General features: G+C 34.6%; 1 protein-coding gene across 1 annotated transcript in view; it reads left to right on the plus strand.

Annotated features, from left to right (window-relative positions):
• The window catches only part of LOC149786031 (E3 ubiquitin-protein ligase rnf213-alpha-like), a 451,244-nt gene extending 426,852 nt beyond the window's left edge, over window positions 1-24,392 (plus strand). The window contains exons 94-96 of the mRNA XM_089978103.1: window positions 5,490-5,579; window positions 12,177-12,376; window positions 18,587-24,392. Coding sequence (XP_089834229.1) covers window positions 5,490-5,579; window positions 12,177-12,376; window positions 18,587-18,743 — 447 coding nt within the window. The 3' untranslated portion in view covers window positions 18,744-24,392. The remainder of the gene's footprint in view (window positions 1-5,489; window positions 5,580-12,176; window positions 12,377-18,586) is intronic.
• Window positions 24,393-24,801: the final 409 nt, after the last annotated feature.

Consider the following 24,801-nt stretch of genomic DNA (forward strand, 5'->3'; position numbering starts at 1 on the left):
TCCATATGCATAGACCTGCCTGTTAACTGTTAAGCAATGTAGTATATGTTACATTTAACAGCAATTTTAACCATTTTACATTTTGGGTACACACCTATTATGTTTGGAAAAATTTAAGAGTAAAGTCCGATTGTTATAGCTGTGTAATTATTTTTCACAGAAGAATTTTTTATGTGCTTTTAAATCTTGAGAGAACTTGTTCACCGTCATGTCAGTGAGGCCACGTGACCAACCATAGCTGCCATTTTTCATACTTGAAATTTACAAGTTTTTCGTCTGCGTCTACATCACTAAGTCATCTAAATTTGATAATTTATAAAATCTAATTGCTGCCTACATCAATATCAAAGCCTTTACCTAAGTTATTGAATCTTTCATAGTTGTGATTCTAATCGTGAAAACTTTGTACGTACTGAATAAAATCCGCGACTGCCATTTTGGAGAGTGGAGATTATGACCCAGTTACTTTAAATAGCAGATATCGACCAGTGCATAAACAGTGACCACGTGATCTGACGTAATTGTCATTCGCAGAAATTAATGTTGTATCTAATAGGGGGTTTTCCCCAAAGTTGGCGCTACGAAAAATCGGCTTAAATGGCTGATGTTTACAGCAGGCATCAAAAGGTGCTTCCATGCGAATGGAGTAGAGGCGTCGAAAGGCATTTCTATGTGAATGGAGTAGAGGCATCCAAAGACTCTTGCATGAGGTAAAGGGTTAATAATCCATATTTTTAAAGAAAAGGAAGAAAATCTGGGTGCACATTACCTGTGACAAAGCAGTGCAGCTTCTAAATCAAAACTGCATATAATGCATTGTCTGCACTTAGTATGCATTTATTTGTCAATATGTAAATCTGATGCAGAAAGAAGATTAAAAAAACTCCCAGTGAAAATGGGCCTTGAAAGTTACCCAGTTTTTTCCAGCAATTTCCACACAGTTCAGATCATGTACCTATTTATGGACTGAGGCAGTCATGTGGCTGGTACAGTCAGATCAGCAGAATCACTTGCTTATGTTATGTATATGTGTTAGACAGCATTGTGACAGCTTGGTTGTAGATGCGGTTCACATCTATACCTAAACATATAATTTCATTGTAACTGATATGGCTATGTCCCCTGTTATAGATATCACCCCAAAGAACCAGTCTACTGGTTGTAAAGAATGAAATATGGAGCACTAAATATTTTGAGATGCACCCATTGGTTTGTAAATGGATTTAGTTTTTTCCGTAAACGTCATAAACTCTAATCCATGTACAGTGTGACCCCGCTATAGCACACTCCGTTGTGATACAAATTCATATATAACACAGTCGTGGTGTGGCTCCTGAAATTTCATATAAGTGTATTTTTCATGTACACAAAAAAATTCTGTTTTAAAAGTACGAAAAAACATTAACACTTTATTATCATTTTGGGGAAGAGATCGCATATGAATAATACAAGACGATCGTGGCATGGCTCCTGAAATTTTGTATGTATGTTTCTCATACATGAAAAAGTAGTTTTTTCTTCTTAAAAGTAAACAAAATAATGTATAAAAAGTTTATTCTGGGATCACGTTGGTCTTCACCAATGTCGCAAATTTGGATTGTTTTTCCTTATTGGTGGCAAAATATACCATGTGGCAATTTTTTTTATTGGCGATGTTGTTGGCTGTTTTAACTTTTATATACAACCATTGGTTTGGAGTGCAGAAATTCAGAGGCCCCATGAAAGAAAGCCACAAACATGATGTAAAATGTACTGAAATTTATTGTTACATAAACAAATTCTTTGTGGATATTGACAAACCATCTAAACAGTGCATTGTTATATTATAATCCATTTATATGACATCTAGCATGAGTACTGTATGTTGTGAAATATCCACTTTTTTTGACATTTCTGGTAATGGAAATCAACCGGACGGGGTATTATCTTGTAATCTATCTTTCATCAGATTTTCGGTGGCTCGCTAGTAATTGATATATTTACAAAGACTTACATTTGTATGTGGATGGTAAGTAAAATTCCTCTTCTTTTCACTCAGAATTAAATCCTTCAGAGCGCTCACATTTTCTGTAATAATCCCTGTCATCAAACCAGAATACCTGCATCTCTATCGTCCGTTGACCCTTTGTTAATTTTTAGATATGTGTGGAAGGCAGCATCACACTGCTACCACAAATGTAAAAAAAAAAAAAAAAAAAAAAAAAAAAAAATACAACTTACTTCTTGGTTTATTCAGTCAGCATGGACAGACAGTAACAAGAATAGTCCAAACAATGGCCAATTCCTTTTTAAAAATGTACCCAGATAAAATAGTTTGATGAAATTTCAAAGGAAACAGATTACCTTTGAAGCACTGATTGTTATGAAAACGTACTCAGCAAATGGAGAAAAAAATCAGTCTCAATCATGCAGTACAGTTTTTGGATGTTGTCACCACAGTAAGAAATGGGCATTTGTTTGGTTTTCCAAGGCTGTCCTTTAGTGGTGACTTCAATAATGCATGCACCCTTCATCAAAGAAAGCTGACTACAATCTTTCAATAAAAACAAAGAACTTTTCATCAAAGGAAGTCAGTACCAAACTTAAACAAAAGTGATGGATTTTTCATTTTTCAACCTGACTGGAACACATTAACTGTGCCTTGAAAGTTTTCTTTTTGTAAGGAAAAAGTTTATGCTTCTGAAAGCTACCAACGGCAGCTTAAAATGCAAACTAACTTTTACCGACTTGGTACGTACTGAAAAGTAAATGTGCATCGTTATTCATTACGTGATTTTGCCTTATTTTTCTGCTGAATTCAACCAATATGACCTGTGACAAAATTATTGAATATTTTAAAGCTGTGTATGTGTATATTTTTTTTGATGGAATCACTTGTATTGTGGATTCAATGGATATGATGAGGTTCGTGGGTGAGTACACAGTGTTGATACTATTCATGTTATACATCATACATGTATATATAAACATTAGTCACGTATATGTACCAATTCGTGGTTCTCTAAATAAAGTAAACTATTATATATGTCTTCTCAGTTTTCACTACAGGTATATTTCTCATTTAATGTGCATCGATTTAAGATGGTAACTGTGCTGATGAAGAATGCATTTTACAACCCACATTTATTACTTACACCCCCTCCCCACAATTGTTTTGGGTACATGCATAATTTTCTTCAGCTAACTGACCTGGTTGCTTATAACATCGTTCGATCTATAACGCGGTCAGGTTCTATATGGCTCCCAACTACCGTGTTATAGGGGGATCACACTGTACTGCAGATTAAGATTATTTTTGTTATTGTTTTAATTTGCCTTACATTACTGTTACCCTCCTTTATGAAACAGTACATACAAATTGAATGCTAATTCATTCTTGTAAGATTGAATTATTAAATTTTTATTTCATCGTTACAATTTACAGCAATCTAATTGGCCAGGACCTTTTGAATTTTTTTTGGGTTCATGCCGAAATGAATCCATTTTTATTTTAAGCCATGCCCACCTGCACTACTTTTCTATACATATACTCAGTGAATGAGGACTATATTTAGAATATAGGACCACTCAAACTCAGACTTCTTGCGTAAGATTTTAACTATGAACCAAATACTGACTCTTTTTCAAATAAATGAGATATGTTTGCTAATACCACAACAAAAATGTACTTTAAATGAATAAATAAACATCATCTGCTTCATATCTTGACAGTAGCATGCAAAGTTCATCATTGTGTGTATGTATTAATGTATGAAATGAAATCTGTATACCATTACAATATGGAAATTTGAATTAAATGGACAGGAAAACAATGTGGTCACAGGAGGAATCAAACCCATGACCTTCGAATTATTAGCACGACACTCTATCCAATTGAGCTATGCAGTCACTTGATAGTAGTATTAGATAAAATATAAAAGCCAGTATAGTGTCTTTACAGAGTTTATGTTTGCACTTTCATTTAAGGATTAGTGTTTCTTATGAAAGGCATTAGACTTGCATGAAACACATGTTATCATCTAACATTTTCCAGCTGATCAGAGTTGTGTATTGACATCAACCAGTGAGCTTTTCTCTGACTGGCTGTAAATATGTCAATGGGATTCACTTTTCTGTATTATCATGCCTCAGTGAATGAAATTCAAATATGATTAAATAAAATAATGTTATCAAACTATTACTTTATTTAACTATTTATGATGTTGAATTTAATTGTAAAGATTGACTGTTTATTTTTCTAAAATTCAACAAAAGTGTTTACCAAGAAAACACTATGCAATCTTAACTGATTTTAAAAAATACACAGTCAGTCCTTAAGTGATGATGAATTTCTATTTAATTCATTTATTCAGAGTCTCTGGCATGCAGATCAACTTATAAATCTTTGTTAGTCAGCCTTGGAAACTTATATTGCACAAAAACTCTTTGAGTAGCAAGGTCTGAATCTTTTTTTTTCCAACAGGATTGTACCTGCCAGAAGTCTTTTATATTGTATTTTTGTGACATCCATTTCATTTTTGTCACATGTTACAGCCTTGTATGAGAAATATTTATATTTTTGCAATAAAATTATCCTTTTTAAATAATCTTTGATTTCCCTCTTTATTTTTGTCATTTTTGACACTGTAATATGACTTTAGTTTATGATTTGAGTTTCAAAGTGTAACTAGTATTTATTTTACACTGTTAGAATTATAGTTTGCCAAGTTCATGTCATTTCTTTGTATTAAGGGAGTTTGTGTCAGCTGACAGTCTGGCTGGATCCATTTTTGCCATTAGGTTTCCAACCCCTATATACACCAGTATACACCAGTTTCTAATGTGACAAATGATGCTAAACAAACTGAACATTTTAGCTGTTATAAACACTTATTGATATGTGATTCAAGAAAACAAAAACGTATATGAACATTTTAGGCATCCAAAATACCAAAAGTTGATGACAACAGGGGGTTGTGTAATTTTATACCTCTTATTACATAATGCACATAGATGTATATTTAATGCAAGCAGATGAGTATGGCAGACGTGAGATGTGATGTGTACCTGGTCTAAAATTATCAAGAATCCAAATTGAGTAACTTCTGGCTTTTACACTGTCACATGAGCTGGGGACACTCTCCCTTGGAAACTGACTGAAAACAATGTTTCAGAGGCAGTTTTCTTTTGAAATGAATGTAACTACTAATTGTGAGATTTGCTTGACCAGGCATCTATCCCGACAACAGGTATACTTTGGATAAACTGAAACACCACTATGTGTATATATTGAGACCCTGAAATAGGTGTCAGATACTTTGACGTGAGACTAAAACACTTTATCTTAATTGCCTGGCCTATCATTACTACTATCCTCTTTTAAACATTAGCAATGCAGATCTCTGAATCTGTTTGGAATATAGTGTTGCTAACATTACTAGAGAAAGAAAATTTTAGTAATTATAGTTTTGATACTCTGTGAAATATTAAATTTTGTTGTTTTTTCACAGGCTAAGCAAATATGTCAGTATCGACATGCACAGTCACTTTGGTTACTTTTGTCCTTGGAAAAGAACAAACAGCTTGCACTTCATAATCAGGTATAATTTTCTTTCTTCATTTTTAGAAGCTCTATTTTGTGATAACATGGTAGCTAGAGTACTTTGCTATATCCAGAAGCACATTGTAATGAGGCAGAGTTTTAATAACTATCATTTTAATATCAGTAATACCATATTTGTTGCTGTTTCATAGCTGGTACTTTTCAAGAAAATACCCTGAGCACATGATGAAAATTTCATCCTCCCATTAGGGTAAACTAGAAGATTTCAGAATACCCCACATGTACTGATCATGTGCACAGCCACTTTCATTCTTTTTTTCTCAGTTGACATTTTGAATGTCCAACATCGTTTATGCCAATAAGATTTAGCCATTGCTTCATGGGTCAGTCAGCATATTACTATTTGTCTTGTGTGCTATATTCTTCATAGATATTCCAATTATATTACTGATCAAGCTTTATTGCTGAGTTTTGTTTGATTTTAGGTTGAGTCCAAAAAAGAGGGAGGGAAGTCTATTCTCTCCCTCTTTTTTGGACCCAACCTTGTAAGACAGGGATGACTGACATTCTGAAGGTCTACTTCTTCCCCCAAATATTCTAAGTTGGTGAAGAGTCATCCTAACCCATATCTTGAGTCCACTGCTAAGAACAGTCCATTAGCTCTACTGCAGGAGTTGAATGTTCAAGTTTCTCTGCTCTATTTCTCCTCTGCAACAGAGAATCACATAGGTCTGCCTCCCAGGAGAGGGAGCAGGATGAAGACATCCTCATCATTGTACACAAGGTTATAACAGAAAAGGCGTATGTGGTACCCCTTCCCAGGGTCTGTTGCCAAAGGCTCAAAAACATTTGTTTAAGGCAGTGGCAAAAAACTTATGTGTTGTCCTTGTCCATGACCTTGTCAGTGGAACTTCTCCACCTCTGCAGGGATGTTGCTGTGGACACTTCCAAGGTCTTACTAGAGCACAATAAGAACCCTCTGAGGGCTGCCCCCCCCCTCATGCCAAGACTTTCTTTGGATGGTTCATCCCCCCTATAACTACTCATTATTTGAGAGAACATCAGCATTGATACCTTGCATCTGCACATGACTTTTCAAAACCAACCAGGAATCAAATTCATCCTGACCACCCTCAGGGTTCATCAGCTAAACTGTTTTACAGCTGTACAGTCCCAATCAAGGCAACAAACCTATTTCAGAACTACCCCTTCACAGTTGGGCCTTAGAAAGGCATGGTACAAAGGCCCAGGGAGGAAGAACTCTGGGCCCCTTCCCATAAGATAACAGTGGACAACCCTAGGAACTCAATCCCCTTCCTACAGAATCTACCTCTTTGTTTGGTTTCCATTGACACCAGGCTAAACCTCTTTTCACAGTCTTGGTCTGGCTAGGTCCTTTCTTTCATTCAAGATGGCAATTAACTTCAGTTCTGGGATCTCCCTCCTCTTATAAGGCCCTCTATGTTTTCCATCAGTTAAATCTGGTGCTGTTGAAGAGGTATACTCCCTTCTTCAGAAATGTCTAGTAGATAGTGTTAAAAGACCAATCACCAGCCTGCAACTCAAGAATGGGGAAAAGCCCCATCTAGTTATTGACCTTTCCTCCATAAACAGATTTCTGTTAGAGGAACCATTCAAAATACAGGTCACAGCCTCAGTCAGGAATGACATGGCAATTGAGCAGTCTTCATCAGTCTTCCAGATGAGTACCTTCACCTCCATATTTTTGTTCCATGCATGGCTTTGCTTGGATGGGGAGGTTGTCTTCCAGTTTCAACCTCTGCCATTCGGCCTGGCCTCTGCACCCAGAACTTTACCAGGATAAGGGGAGAAGTTGCAGCCCATTCAAGGCCGCTTAACAGACCGCATTTAAAGGTTAGTTTTAGGACTGGTGAGCCTGGTGTCAGGATAATGTGACAGGGTGGGAGATCATGCTGCATGATGCCCCAGTGCTAGACATCACTATAAACTGTCACACTGCATACATAATAGCATTATAACTGAATTTTGTTTAAAACTATATTAAAAATTCAAATCACACACACATATACTAATATTTTCAAGAATCATTTGAAGCTCAGAAAGGTTTGTGCAAGGTGGGTACCCACATTTGTTGACAGCTAATCAAAAACAGACTTTGGGTTGAAATATTCAAAAGGTACTCATCAAGTATGAAAAGATTGACCAGAGACATTTTATTGAGATTGTCACAGATGATGAAACATGGGTTTACTCTTTTCAGCCTGACTCAAAAGTTGTGATAAGAGAAAATCAGCGGAGACCACAAATCACTTGATGTAGTTGGACTGATTTTTATGTATATTATTTTTTCGTGTAAAAAGCCCTGTCATCCCAGTGCTATTGCCTGACTCTGCAACTGTTATGAACATTTTTATTAATGTTTCCAAAATCATGAAACAGTACTGAACCAATCAATCCACTTCATGACAACAGCAAAATTTTGGTGCAGACTTCCTGAAGGAGTACACCATTCAAATTTTGCCAATCCTCCATACCAAGTGAGATTTGACTGAATCCTGTTCTCAAAGGTTTGCATAGGGGCAAACAATTTGGAAGCTGACATGCAGTTGGAAGTGCAGTTTTTCAGTAGATGAACAACATGCCCAAAAGTGAATACAAAACATGTAATAATCAGACTGTGAGAGTGTGTAGAGGTGCATGGAGAGTACCATATTTACCGTATATGTTGGGACACCATAAATTTATTTTAAAAGTAATTTTTTGTGCACTATATGTTCTGGGACACATTGTTTATTTTTAGTCGTAAGTTGTTGGACACCTTTTAAATCATTAAAAAATTACATGTTGGAAAATGCACTCAAACATAAATTTTATTAAAGAAAACTTTAAGAAAGAAAATGCTGTGAGTGTTGTTTGTTTACACTTTTCTTCCTAGATGCAAATTTGCTAAGAACAAAAGCTCAGGTAAGAATAAATCGTTTATGTATATGAGAACAAGTTCAACTTTTTCTGTTCTAATTTATGTTTCAACAAAGTTTATTATATATATATATATATATATATATATATATATATATATATATATATATATATATATATATAAAATGTCCAGGTTTATTTGTCATTCGTGCTCGTTACATGACTTATTTTGGCAAAATAACTATTGATGAGCACAGTATAAACTATTCACTGTAATTACATAAAAATATATACAGAGAGAGAGGGAGAAAGAAAGAAAGAGATACTGGTAGATAGTGATGGTACAGAGTGATTGATAAACATACTAATTCCAAAACTGAACATCTTTTATTTTCACAGCAGTGATATCTGACATAATCCAAGTACTGCTGAATAAACTTGAGTGCCGCTAATATATTTAATTTAAATCCTTCAATCTGTCTACATTCTTAATTGCCCACTCAAACTCCTCAGGCTCAAATGCATCACATTCTTCCTCTTCACTGTCGCTGCCATCACATTCAGTATCTCTTATGATATTGTGATGTGATGTGTGATGTGATTTTGATTTTAAACGTAGCTTTAACAATTTTGCAGTCATATCGCTACGATGTCTGCATTGCGGCAGTTTATAGTGATGTCTAGCACTGGGGCATCATATTGTCCTCACATCCATTCAAGTTATTGTTAATACCACAAACTTTAAATGATTTTTGGATCAGATCTGGCTTGTTCCAAAGCAGTTGGACTGCTTTCACAATCCAGGGCACAATTGTTTGTTTATCTGCACTCTTAATACGAGACATTTTGTCATTTTCCTTGGAAAGGCCCTCTGCTGCTTTACGAATAAAATTTGTCCAGCTTTTCCTCATGTCAGACTTGACCAGTTTATTTACACTGTTATCTAGTGACTATAGCTTGGAGATACATCCACCCAGAATAACTGCAGGCACCGTGTTACTCCTCAAAGCCTGTTTTACAGCATCTGTAATAAGCGCCCAGAATGAATCCATCACTAAAAGAGATCGTTCCTTTCCTTTATACTTGAGATATATCTCTCGAATCCACTGCAGCATCACCCCCTCATCAACCCAACCCATCTCCTGCACATGTACGATTCATCCTTTTAGTGCCTGGATATCTTTTAGCTCCCTCACACCATGAAAAATTATCAATGGCGGCAACACATCACCTGCCACAGAAACTGCATGTACTAAGGTTAGATGCTTTTTATCTACACCAGTCATGCGAATTCTCACACTTTTAACACCTTTCGTTTTGACAGTTCATCTGGGAATGAGATCAAAGTACACAGGAGTTTCATCCATGTTAATTATCATCTTGTCTTTGAAATCGTCTTCTTCTCTTCTTGCCTTTACGAATTCATGGAATAATTTTATTTTCTCCTGCAAATCTTCTGGGAGACACTGGGCCATCGTTGTCCGTGAATGAAGCACGAGGTTGTATCGCTTTAAGAAACCTGTTGCCCATTTCCTACTGGCTTGAAACTCAATTTCTGGATGTTCACTTGACACAAATTCCTTGGCATAAGCACACATAGTGTCCACACTAACAGAGATCTGCAGATTGCGTTGGACAAGAACCCACTTTGCAGTTTTTCCATCTAACTCATTGCCATATGATACTGGTATCCCACTCCTTGCTAAATGTCCCCATTCATTCAGCTGCTGAGAGGAATCTATTTTTGACCAGTCTGCAATGGTTGATTTGGGGAGTTTGAAATGTCTTGCTGTTACTCGAATTCCATACAAGTTTGAGAAATTTACAACTTCCTCTTTTTGCTTTAATGTAAAATCTTGTAATGCCCTCGCCTGACATCATCATTTTTGTAGGCATCATCTCTCTCCTGACTGGGGTCTCCAATTTCGTGTCTTTTTCCAGCTGGTTCATTTTCTTTTACATCACACTCCTCCTCTCTAGCACGCTTTTTTGGTCAACCTATGGGCCTCTTAGGTGAAGCTTTAGGCAACGCATTTTCTTTCTATGCATGAGGCAAGGCCTCTTCACTACTTGAGTATCGCACTAAAAACTTATCCATAATTGCAGAGATCTATGATGTGTTTTTTTATTATTTTTTTTTATTTTTATTCCCCTTTATATATGATATGTACGCGATAACAATGACTGCGAGGAATCACTTTTTGTGTAAATGTGTGAGAAGTTTTCATTTCGAAGTGTTCCATTGTTTCTATTTATTTTCAAAATCCCAGTGAAAACCGGTAGAAAGAAATCCAAGGTGGCTTCCCCATGTCAGCCGACTTTGTATACATATGTATAGTTTTAAAAAAATCTCCACACTAAAAGGAATCCAAAGTCTGCTTCTGGGGTCAGCTTGCTTTGTAATAAATTAACCTTTGTATTTGATATCCTACCGGTAAGTTCAAACAATGAGTTTATGGCTGTTACAAGGTGTGTTTATTCAACACCTGGGCTTTCATTTATGCCATCTGTAGTCATAATTGACACAAACAGGTTTCGAGTTCTTCAGTGTAAATAGTATACACAGCATTAACTTGCTTTAATAATATTTTATGTAACCCATGGAATCAAAAAGATTGTCATTTGTACTCACAGTGAATGTATTTCTAATAATGATTTTACTTTGCGAGATATTGTCATACTGTTACCCTGGATATAATACACTCTTGGTTATTTTGTACTTTACACCGTGTCACGCATGAATGGCAAGTGCTTTCAGGCATTGGGGTTGATAATTTTCACTCCCTCTCTCTCTCTCTCTCTCTCTCTCTCTCAAACTCATTCATGTGATTTTGCAGGATCAGTTTTCATTCTCATGACATTCAAACCTTTGAGGACAACCAAATATGATTCGTTTCTCAATATTCACATCAATGACCAATGTGTTGTGTTGTCTGATGATAGCCATAACACTATGGATGCATGCACTACTTATATAGAGTTCGTGGATATATTTTTCATTTAATAAAATGCTAATGTCGACCAAAAATGTGAATAAATGAGAACATTACAAGGTTAGTTTCTTTCATTTTATTATCAAATAAGCATTTTATTTAACTATTTTATTGTAACATGCGGTGTGGCCAGTTGCAGTGGGGGGGCGGCACAAATTGAACACAGTTTATTTCATTTCCTAATTCTTGAGACACAAGATGTAGGTTAAAACATTTCACCATAAGTTCTGGGACACACAAAAAAATAATTATTTTTTCATGTCCAAACATGCGGTAAATACGGTACTTTGAAGGGATGTTCTCATATACTGTTCAGTATAAAGATTTTTGTTCTAGAGTGCACTAAAATTCACAAATCTTGAAATACCTCTTGTACCTGTTATTTTATGGACACCTTGTTTTTATATACAGTAACTTACATAGGAAGAAATAGTTGTATCTAATCATTTTTTAAGATGAACAAGCCATGATATAAATATGCAGGAAGTCCCAAGGGCAAAAGTCACAGGTGCATGCATTTATTTCATATGAATTTAGGGTAGTTGTGATCTTGGAGGTATAATCTTCTGTACAGTCCTGATAGAAGATGGCAACTTCCAGTAGGATTCCTTATTCTTCTATGAAATACAAACGGAAATGTCAGCATATGAATGTGATTTTCTTTTAGCATAAAAGTGTTGTAATAGGCTGCTGTTTTTTTTTTTCCACTGTCTACTTATGAAATGAAATGTCTCTTTCAGGTGATATTTGATGGATTACCGGAGCAGTTCCACGAACAACTGAGTGCTGAACTCATGGAACAAGTGATGATCTTCCTTCAGCCACTGTCTTTAGAGAGACTGGGACTTCTTCTGGAGTTGATGTTTGAGTGTATTGTCCTGGTCATCTCTGTCCCCCAAAACCAAGATAATGAGGATTATGTTGATGCAAATGAGAAAAAGTGAGATACTTTATGCCCTTAACTACTTGTAGCAAGGACATAACAATGTTTGTCCTGTTCATGTATTGGTCCATCCATCTATCCATCCATCATAATGTTGTTAGTATGATTTGCCAAAAACCAGCTGACATAGACAAATAAATGGACATGGTTAGATGAAGAACAATTTTTGACCCATAAATTAGCAATAAAGTAAAGTGTTTGTAGCAATATTTTTAGGGTTATATCATAGCCACAATATGTCTACTATAACAGATATACACAGGATATAATTAATCACTGTGGGATTAATGGTTACTTTTATTTTTAAATAGGCCTATGTTCACCCAACTCCTCAAATTGTGCTGGATTTCTGCATCTTTGTAGTCCTCAAAACTACCAGCGCAGTTGAGAACATGTTTGAATTTTTTTTACACAGAAGACACTTTTTGTAAACAATTAACAAATAAGCAAATTGTATACATTTTTATTTGCACTCTTCCCTAATGAACAGCATAATGAAGAGAAACTGCATTCTTAGCTCACACATTATAATGTCCATCCGTCACCATATGTTCCTATTTCACTGCATCACAAAAAGTGCCTTTTTTTTTTCTGTAACCAAACCTGACATTTCATTTATAGATTCCTGTTTGTTAGGAAGACTTTTTTGTTTCTAATTACATTTTTGGGGTCATTATTTAGTGCAAATTATAATCAGTCAGACTATTTAGATGAGATTAGCTAAACACAGAAGAAGTGAATGAAGGAATTAGATTCACAGTAGCATAAAAAAAAACCCCAGCTAATTACCGTATATACTCGCGTATAAGCCCATTCGCGTATAAGCCGACCCCCCAAACTGAAGTGGTAAAACTGTTATAAGTGCATGACCCACGTATAAGCCAACCCATAATTTTTAGACTACCGGTACATCACAAGATGCACAAAGTGAGTTCTGAATACGTTTATTTCAGCAAATCACATTATTAAATAAAATGAAAGTAAGAAATCTAATTTTTATGTTGAAATAAAAACAATTCTAAAGTGTTAAGTCTTGATGGAAATTTAATTAATCCTCATTCTAAAATCATGAATTATAAAAGTTCTATCACTTTTAGATCCTTCAAAATCTGGCTCTGTATCAGATTCGCCAAGCAGTTCACGAAACTCGGCTTCTGCTACGGGCATGCTTTCATCATACACGTCATCATGGTCATCCGATAGTGTGATTCAATTGATCAAAATATGATTGGTTTCAGCGTGGACATTATTCAAGCATTGTGACAGTTTATAACTTTGAGCAGAAACCATGTCCACAACCATATCTCATTAAACAATACATCTGATTAGTAAAGTCATTGGCATTGTGCAACAAAACAAACCTATCAGAGATCTCGGAAACACTTAATTACGCATATTTGGACACCAATTTTTTTATCTGGGATGCAGAAAATCCCTGAGGTGGGAGTCCTCCGTACTCATGTTATAGGTGTGCGGCAAATTTCAAAGACTTGCGAGTCCTGCTTCAGCCACCTGCTTTGTGGGAAAATGTGATGATTAATTAGCTATGCTGATATTTACAGTGACAGAATTCAGTGACTGAAAGACCCCTTGATGTACATACATGTTGCCATTATAAGAGTACATCAAAAAGAACATGATGCAATAGCTGTGCGGCAAGATCAAAGGCTTTGTTTGACTGGCAGCCAGATGCAAAAATGTACTGATATTTACAGTCATTGAATTCAGAGTCAGAAAGACCCAGAGATGTACATGTGGTCATTTATAAAAGTACATCAAATAAACAACTTTAGCTTTCGTTACTGTGTTCATTTCCGAATGTATCGGAATAAGTAGTGCACGAGAATCAAGACATGTTGAGACTTAGACAAAATGCCATTCGTAATTTGGATAAGTATTTTGGGGTTAAACGGCAAACTTAGAAAGATTGTAATGAGATTCAGAAGAGTGCTTAAAGCTGCTAGCATTGATAGTTCAGATAGGACAGTAGCCAATTGTAATAAAGTGTGTGATGCCTAGCTTAGTGTTTGGAATAAGTCCTGACTTGGATTGACAAAATTCAGTATCACTGATGGACAAACAAGAGCTATTTAAGAGGTACACTGACTGACGATACTTTTTTTAAAAAATGCAGCTCGCCTTAGCCGGGTTAGTTCTAGTGTTGTAGCAAAATGTATTCATCAATACATCAGTAGCTAGGCTTAGTTTTGATGTCAATTACGTTGACAAACAAATTCTTACCCATTCACAAGCATATGTTTTGATAGCTGATTGACCATTAACCCTTTTCCGGGCAAAGTAGCAACTATCAATATCCTGCATGATACCCTTTAATGATAAAACATACAAACTTGTGTGTTAAGATCAGAATTGGTGATTATTAACTGCCTCGTGTACACTATTTCGTCATAAAATTAGTTTGAAACTCTAAGTGAACCATTAGGCCTAACGGAAAATAATGGCGGACTTCGCTAAGTCTGGGATGTACCAGTTTATTAGATTGTCTGTTTTCTAAACCATCATGCAACTATTTTCAGAAAAATATACAGATCATTGAAAGCAAAGCCAAGGTATTATTTGATGAAAGATTTAACTTTAAATTGAAAATTATGTAGGTCAGAAAACATATGAGACAATGCTATGTTGTGTAATTCGCGAGATGCGCTTTAAGGTCTAATCTGTTTTCTGACCTGACACGTATTTGCGAAAATACGGGGGGGGGAACAGCAAATAAGATACTATTTAATAATTGCCTAAAATTACTACAAGGACTTAGACAAATAAATAAGCAAAAAAAAAATTGCGATCATGTCAGTGGACTATTTGTAATGAAGCTATATTATAGTGAGTGATTGCATTACGAAAACCTCTCCTTCTACAAATAGATGCAAGTACGTTTATGTTCGATTCTATAGAAAAGAAGGGACTGCAACTTTTGATGGTGGGATTCCTACTTTTACCAAAATGGGAGTCATGAACTCCTGATTTTAAAATCCTAGCAAGATCTCTGCATATTATCCCCGAGGCATTTACCACAGATTAAGCATATGGTAGCTATTATACAACACTCAACCGCTAACAAACCACTTTGCTTTATTAATAACCAAACAACAGTAGTATATAAACTGTGTTTGCTGATTACTTCTAAAACACCTGTCAAAGAAATTCCACAAATTATATTGTTTTACAATTATTCACGCTGACTGGTATATTGCCTTGTTATTTACCCTTCCTAAGTGTGCGCGCAACAAACCCCTATGGAGTCTCTCAATATGGTTCCTTTAAGACTATCGTACATGTATTTCTACTCTCGATCAAAATGTTTGTCATATATACCTTCAGTATCGTAATTCTTTTATTTTTTACGTAGATTCTTTTCATATTTACACCGAAATAAGCTAGCGTGCATTTGTACGATAACGTAGAGTTCAGTGATTACTGATTAGCTGAGGGTTAAATACTTGACTGGAGATTACTAATATGGCGGTTCTTTTGGAAAATACACGCACAATATGGTAAAACATGTTTTTCATTCATTATCCTACCACTTAAGTTCAAAATAAAATATTTGTTTCACTTCACGACAGCACAAATCATATGAGCCATGTGGCATCATTAGGCATGTGATCTGATCTTCGGCGATCGACAGAAACAATAAATACTAAAAATCAAGGGAAAAAAGCGTTAAAAATTTCAGACTTGGACCTTGACCCGCAGATAAGCCGACCCCCATTCTTCCAGGTTTTATTTTTTTCCTAAATTTTTCGGCTTATACGCGAGTATATATGGTATGTTGTTTAACCCTTTACCTCATGTAAGTGCCTTTGGACACCTCTACTCCATTCTCATGGGGGGCCCCGAGTGGCCGAGTGGTCTAAAGCGCTCAACGTTACGGATCATTGCCATCTCACCTCTGTCTGTGTGGGTTCGAGTCCAAGGCTCGGCTAGCGTGGGTACGTGGGAAAGCCTGCCAGTAGCCTCTCGTGGGTCGGTGGTTCTTCTCTGGGTTTTCCAGGGTTCTTCCTCCACCAGTTATACTGGCCGCCATGTATAGCCTATCTTGTGCTGAAAAATGGCGTTAAACCCTAGAACAACAACAACAACCATTCTCATGGAAGTGCCTTTGGATGCCTGTACCCGATTCACATGGAAGCGTGTTTTTGACACCTCTACGCCATTCTCATGGAAGTGCATTTTGATGCCTGCTGTAGACATCAGCCATTTTGAGTGGGTTTTTGTAGCGCCACCTTCGGGGAAAACCTGCAGTTAGATGCAACATTCATCGATGTGAATGATATGGTCGCTATTTAAGATCTGGTCATAATCTGCTATTTTAAGTAACTGGGTCTTATTATCCACTCTCCAAAATGGAGGCTACGGATTTCATTCAGTACTTTCTTGAGTTTGCATGATTAGAATCACTACTATGAAAACTTAAGTAAAGGCTCTGATATCTATGTAGGCAACAATTAGTTTTTATGGTTGCTGTTACAATACTGTGATTTAAACTGGTTGATTATGTGATTAAGATTGTTACAAAGTACCTAAGAAAACAATTTAATTTTAATTTATGGTAGGCCTAAAGAACCAAAAAAATGTACATAAATTGTTAAGTTATGATAGTGTTAATTACTTTCAGTAAAAATATAGTTCCTATAGTTTTCTTGCAGAATCAACAATCCAAACACCTGTGGTCTTGACAGTGAATATATCAGAACTGATATCTTGAGTCTATGCAGTAATAAAGTTACAGCTATCTAATTCTTTCTTTCTTATACATTTTGTGTATAAAATTATCAAATTTTGGGATCAGTCATCAATTAAAGGAATACATTGTTAACAAAATAAAGTAAGCTTTTTCTTACCAACACATACATTGGGGTAAGTAAGAAGTTTTTCAAATTTGGTTTCAGAGGTCAAGCTTATTTTGACTGAAAGCAGAAAATGGTTTCTGATAATAAAATGATCTCAACAGGTCACTGACGTGAACAAAAACTTTATGGGTGGCTTTCACTGTGGCCATCAATTTGTTTGGTAAAAGGTCAAAAGTTAAGGTCACTGTAACTGAAAGAAGAAAAATGATTTCCCCACAATAACAATGGATCTGTAACATAGACTTGAAGACTAAACTTTGTTGATGAATTGCACATCGAGTAAATTAGAAGCAGGTTGATTTTGGAATCAGAAGCCATGGTCATTGTCTAAAAAGTGATTAAATATTTCTGCATACAAATATTTCAGCTTTGGATTATGTACCTTCACTAAAGTTTGTGGATGAATTACACTTTGGGTAAGAAAGAACCCTATTAATATGGAGTCAGACATCAAGATTACTGTGAAGAAAAGAAGAAAATGTCTTTTGCATAATGTCATTAGTCCTAGACCACATAGTTTGACCAATGTTTGTGGATGGGTTTATTTAAGATATGGAAGGGGTCTGTTGATTTGGGGGTCAAAAGTTCAAGGTAATTGTGATCCTAAGAAAAATGGGTTCTGCAGTTGTTTTAGAGCAAGTTCCTTGACCGTTCTTTGTGGATGGCTTATGGTGAGGGTAATAAAGAGCTGTAGAGTTTGAAAACTGAAGGCCATTGATCATGGTAGGTTTAAGATGAAAATAATAGTTTCTGCACATCTAGTTTAGTTCCAGACCTCATACCTTGACCACAGATTCAGGTCATTGACACCTGTTGGACAATAATCTCTTGAGACAACATACCCTATTATACAGGGAACTAGTATACACTGGGTAGGCATATAAAGTGCTACACACAGTTATCTTACTTTATATATTTTTTACTTTTTGAACATAACTCTTTTGTAACGAAACCTTCCTAGGACAGTTACACAAAAACCACTTGAAACAGACAAGTAAGTATGATAGGCAGATCAACAGGCATATATAGATGACCTTACTAGATTATTGTGCCATTCAAGCATTTTAAACTATTTAAATTTGTTCTTTTGCATAGCAGGTGGGGCATGTGTGTTAAAAATACAAATCTAGTCTCTTTAGTTTTCTCTCATTAAAATTTATTGACTCATGGCATTGAGATTGGCTAAGCATATGTCATTTTTGCAAATCTGCACATCTCTGGAGTCACAGTAGCTCATTTATTATTATTTTTAGTAGTAGTAGTAGATTATTATTATTAGTAGTAGTAGTAATATTAGTATTATTGCATTTGATGCAAATTATGTTTATTTCAGGTTCAAAGATTATCTACTTGCCCTGATGAGTGAAAAGGAGGTAGAGCTTACTTTTGGACTTGATGCTTTCCCTGACGATGTTCAGTCCAAATTCTGTGTGTCCACCTGGACACTTGCTTATCAGCATCTGCAGGAGAAAAAGAGACAAAGATCTTAACATTGGTGTCCATTTACCTTAAAAGTGAAACACTTACAATTTTGAATTCAGTTTCCATGTACCTGTTAATTTTAAAAAATGTTCAAAGCATAGATACTAGTGTCCAGTTATTTTGTGACTAAAGATTGACCGCAGTGACCATTTAATGTGCATGGTTACACTTATTGTCCATTTACCTGCCAACTGTCCATTTCTCATGTTATTAGAGATACTGAAACTCACATTTTTTTTTTACTATTGCTTCACTCATAACAGTACGGATGTACACTATTCATTGTGCATATTTTGGGATAATGACATCAGCAACGAATTACCTGCTGATGAAAATAATTAAAGTTGTATAATTGAATTTTCCTCTATCCAAATAGATGTGCTTCTCAATACTGTCTAACTCTGGCAGATTTAACATGAATACTCACAAACTCTCTGGCATATTTAACATGAATACTACCATGATACTGTCCACTCAGTGGCATATTTAACATGAATATTGTCAAACTCTGGCATATTTAACATGAATACTACAATGATACTGTTCAACTCAGTGGTATATTTAACATGAATACTGGTAATGTATAACTCAGTGGCATATTTAACATGAATACTAGTATTGTCTAACTCAGTGGTATATTTAACATGAATACTAGTATTGTCTAACTCAGTGGTATATTTAACATGAAAACTGTCAAACTCTGGCATATTTAACATGAATACTACCATGATACTGTCCAACTCAGTGGTATATTTAACATGAATACTGGTACTAACTCAGTGGCATATTTAAATGGAATACTGGTATTGCCTAACTCAGTGGCATATTTAACATGAAAACTGTCAAACTCTGGCATATTTAACATGAATACTGGTACTGTCTAACTCGTTGGCATGTTTAACATGAATACTGGTACTGTCTAACTCAGTGGCATATTTAAAATGAATACTGGTACTCTCTAACTCAGTGGCATATTTAAAATGAATACTGGTACTGTCTAACTCAGTGGCATATTTAAAATGAATACTGGTATTGTCCAACTCAGTGGTATATTTAACATGAATTTTGGTACTGTCTAACTCTGGGGCATATTTAACATGAATACTGGTACTGTCTAACTCATTGGCATAGTTAACATGAATACTGGTACTGTCCAACTCAGTGGCATATTTAAAATGAATTCTGGTATTAACTCAGTGGCATATTTAACATGAATTCTGGTATTAACTCAGTGGCATATTTAACATGAATTCTGGTACTGTCTAACTCAGTGGCATATTTAAAATGAATACTGGTACTGTCTAACTCAATGGCATATTTAACATGAATACAGTTTGACTCAGTGGCAGATTTAACATGAAAAATGAGTACATTTACAAACGCAGACAAGGACATGTTCTTTCTTTTGTTCCTATTTGTCAGTTTAAACAAAAGATATACTTTAATGAAAGGTATATAATTTTTGCTGAGTATCATTTCACATGGCACACAAAGAATATTGAAAAGTGAAACCATTGAAAATATTGAAAACTAGATGTTTTAAAATTTTGATATATGTAATTTTCATTTAAGTATTCAGTTCTCCATTTACCTGATGCTTCTTGTGATCATTTCATAAAATACACATGGGCTGCCTGAAACAGTCATTTTTCTATAAAGAGGCTATGAATAGCTAAACCCTGCAAAATGATTATATTATGACAGTTTGCCATTAAATTCTGACAGCAATTTATCATAAGTACATAGATCTCATTTACATTTTACACTTGTAAGAAAAAGTAATTAAAAAGTTATGAGCTTACTGTATATGAAGCAAAGTTTGATTTCTAAAATCTTGTAAATTTTAAATATAATTCATTTAACATATCTATAAAATTTTATTCTGGTGAAAAAATTACACATTTATATGATGTTAGTATTTTTTTCAAAATAATTCACTGATCACTTTTTAATGTATAAAATGTTTAGTATTTTTCCAATTAAAGCAGAAAACTTGTTTTTTTACTACTTATAGTGATTGTGCAGTTTTAATGAAAATATTTTTTGTGTGTTGACTTTAAATTTCATCAATAATTTCATATATTTTTAATAATATAACCCTGTGATGTACTAAATTACACATTATTTTCAACTCTATTGGTAATAAACCAAAAGAGTTTATGAGATGGCCTATTGTCCTTCATCCATCCATCATTCAGTTAGCACAAGTTTGTTTTTGCTACTCCTCCTAAAATACTTCAGGGATTGCAATGAAACTTTATGCACATATTCACTGCATGATCTACTAAATCCTAAATGATAATGGTGCTGATTGGACAGCCTATATGGCCAGTGGTGTACATCTTGAAAATCTTGCTATCGCTACTCTTCCATAACAGAAAAAGTTGTGAATGGAAGACTTTTTCTATCATGGTTCAGTTTTGAGAAAGTATCAATAATTTTGCATACAGCTTTCCACTGAAAATGTACTGTGTGATTGAAAATGAGGCTTCAGCAACTTCATCCTTCCTCACTCTAGTTCCACCACAGTGTGTAACATTTTGATATGTGTGCTACAAATATCAATACAGGAGATTTACAGTTCTTTATAAATTATACGTGTCCAGCTCAGTATATTTTATTAGTTTGTTATACAAATGCTATAAATAAAATATAAGAGTATGTTAGTTATGGATCCCAGGTGATATTTTATAAATATGTGTAACTTTACTTCCTACTGAGAATCAGACTACAACAAGTTTATTACTATGTGTTGTTTGCCTTGGACAAGTAGATTTTGTCTTGCCTACTTAATTATAGAATGTAGGAAACTTTGTATGGCCTCAGGCATTGACACAGGATTCTTTGTTAAAATCAGATACATGAGGGGTTTACATCGTAATATGAAACGTAAATTATAGAATGATATACATATAGGAATTCATTTTATGACCTCGGGCATCAACATAAGACACAATGGAGGATTACATCCTAACATGAAAGACAGCAAGATACCACATTTTATGTGTCCCCCCTGTCATAATGTCATTGATTTTCAGTGCAAGATGTTTTTGTTTTCTGTAATTAACAATGTATACATATCTTTTAACATCTTAATTGCACCTATTAATATGGTCATATAATGTACATTATTGCAAATATGTTAATTATGCTTCAGTGCTTAAAAAAACCCAACTATTTTTGCTAATGTTGTCATTTTTCTTTTCTTGGGGCAATGATCAGTTATGAGTTATGATCCCTGTGTGGTCCCATATGTTTTTTAAGCCTTTGGCTTCACATGTAAAAATTAGCATTTTTACCCAGACACTTGCTTGAGAGTTGCTTTTTAAAGAGAAACAAAATCATCTGTCACTTAGTCATATAAAACCAGCTGTTCACAACCCTCTAAATGTTATATTTCACTTTGTACTAGATGAGAGGTCGTAAGTATATGTATGTATATGTGTCTCTGTGTGTGTGTATATATATATATATATATATATATATATATATATATATATATATATATATATATATATATATATATATATAACAAAGAAGCAAAACCAACAAATTTAGTAACATTCAACAAATAATTAAATTCTCAAAGTTACAAAGTGAAAATTTAAGAGGAGCTTTGAATATTGTGAATTAAATTCCAAATAATTCTAAATATGCTGATATACTAGTAGGCTTGAATCAGCTGATGAACCAATGGCCTTGATGTGCCACAATGATATAATCCGGAATGTCTTTAAACAAGTCCTCATTAGTTCCAAAATAGTGTTTTAGTCCAAAATGTCACTGAGCACAATTAGTTAAATTATTCAATCAAATTATAACTGAACACAAGTAAAGGTGATTCCACAGACTGATATTAATGTGGGAATGAATAATTTTGTTTACCACAACCTTGTATAAAAACCTAAGATAATAGAACGACCAGAATGTGGATAACATGTTCACTTCCAGAACATTCTAAGTTTATAAATAAGGCAAGACATTGAAATCAGATATCAGCACACAGCTTATTTACATGTTAAAAACATGACAGAAATCGGGTACAAACATAACTCTATCCTCAATCATGGACAAAGGTCACACAAACACTATATATATATATATATATATATATATATATATATATATACACACACACACAAATTAAATGTAAATAAATCATCATGTGTTCTGTTTTTATGATATACCCATGGGGAACCCATTTATATATGGAACTGTTTAACCTGTAGTACTGACCACTAAAGACTCCAATTCCAAACATAATAGGTCAAGTGGTCAGTCACCCATAAAACACAAGAAACTAATTGGTTGGCTTTTAGGAATAGAGTGCAAAAAACACAAATTTGTGCTGTAGGTGAGTTCTGCCATGCTTATAAGGAATTAGCTAGTCCCATGAAGAACCACTGAAACATCATTTGAAAATAAGAAATATGAGGTAGGTAATATGTATATACAGTAGAAAATTTTAAACTTTATGTAAAGTTTTATGTTCATGATTCTAGACAGTGTCTCTGTTCTTTGAGAATAGAATTTTATATTTTTATTATAATGGTGTAGCCAGTTAGAGTCCCTACACTTTATAAGTATTTACAGTATAGTATTTTTAAAGTTAATTGTAAACTAAAACATGTAATAATAATTCAAGACATTGCTGTTCATTACAATACTTCGTTTTCTAATTTGTCTGTATATCTGACAGCATCTATTTGATTCATAGAATTTGCTCATAATGATCTATGTTCATTGTTGTATATATCTTCACATGTAGAAAATACCAGAAGACAAATTAATGTAGCTGCTAGCAGTATCAAGTTACCCTGGTTCTATAAATAGGATAACTATAATTTGTGATTAGATCATGCTGAGGTAATTTATCATGTTGCCTTATTAATGAAATGTCACATGTTACTTAGTTTAGCAGTTGAATATTACTTCTTCAAATTAGGAAATGACAAAGATTTCAAATATACATGTATTGACATGTTTAGTAGTAAGGATTGAATATTTGATGTTTGTTTTGGTACCTGCCTATCATGAAGTGCAGCTGTAGTGATACTATAATGCCATTCATGTTGTCTACATTTAAACATAATTTGCTTTATTCTTTGTAGTTTGTAAGCTGTCCATGTATTTATCCTTATATTTTCTTATCTGTCTATTCTTGGCATCTTCTTTCTTCTTTCTAAATGACAACAGAAGATGTCATCCTTACAGGATGGAACATTGTGAGTTGGCTAGTATTCAAATAATTAAGGTACTGAATATTCTTTTATTCCATTTTCAGGGCTTAATTTAATGCAGGTTAACTTAACTTAATGTAATGTAATTTGATGAGATGTCAGTAAAACCAGTAATGTGGAACCATGAGTGTTTCCTTGTATCAGGGAAATTACTGCCCCAAACCCAAGCATGTGTGGAAGACCACAATGCTACATACAAGTCAGATACAGTGGGGGATTTCATCATGAAATACATGTAAGATGCAACATGTCATTCATTTTGATTGCCATATGCTTATTTTTGTCCTGTTAGCACTAGAAATTTTAATTTTCGCTATTCTGAATTTTTATAGAGGTTATTTACATTTATTTGGAATTCTAATTTGCACGCTTGTAAATTTAATATCTTGATCTTGCTTAATAAATTATTTTAACCAATATTGGCTTTTCTTTTTCTTTTATTTTTTGAGTACTGATCAGTGTTATATCAGTGTATTGTCCATTCTACATCACGAAGAGCCTGGAACAACAACTTGGTCCATCAAGAATCCCTTGTATTTTCCATTCTCCATCATGAAGTTGTCTGGAGAAACAAATTGGTCCATCAACAATTCTTTGTATTGTCCATTCTGCATCATTTAGAGTCTGGAAAAACACATTCGTCCATCAAGAATTCCTTGTATGGTCCATTCTCCATTATGAAGAGTGGGAAACCACGTTAATCAATGAAGAATCCTTTGTATTTGTCCATTTTCCATCATAAAAGGTCTGGAATAGCACACTGGTTCATCAAGAACTCATTATGAAAATTATAAGGGCTTTATACTGGCATAAATCTGGATGGGTG

Source organism: Sinohyriopsis cumingii, chromosome 12 (assembly GCF_028554795.1).
Source record: "Sinohyriopsis cumingii isolate HCF-2022 chromosome 12, ASM2855479v2, whole genome shotgun sequence".
Classification (NCBI taxonomy): Eukaryota; Metazoa; Mollusca; class Bivalvia; order Unionida; family Unionidae; genus Sinohyriopsis; species Sinohyriopsis cumingii.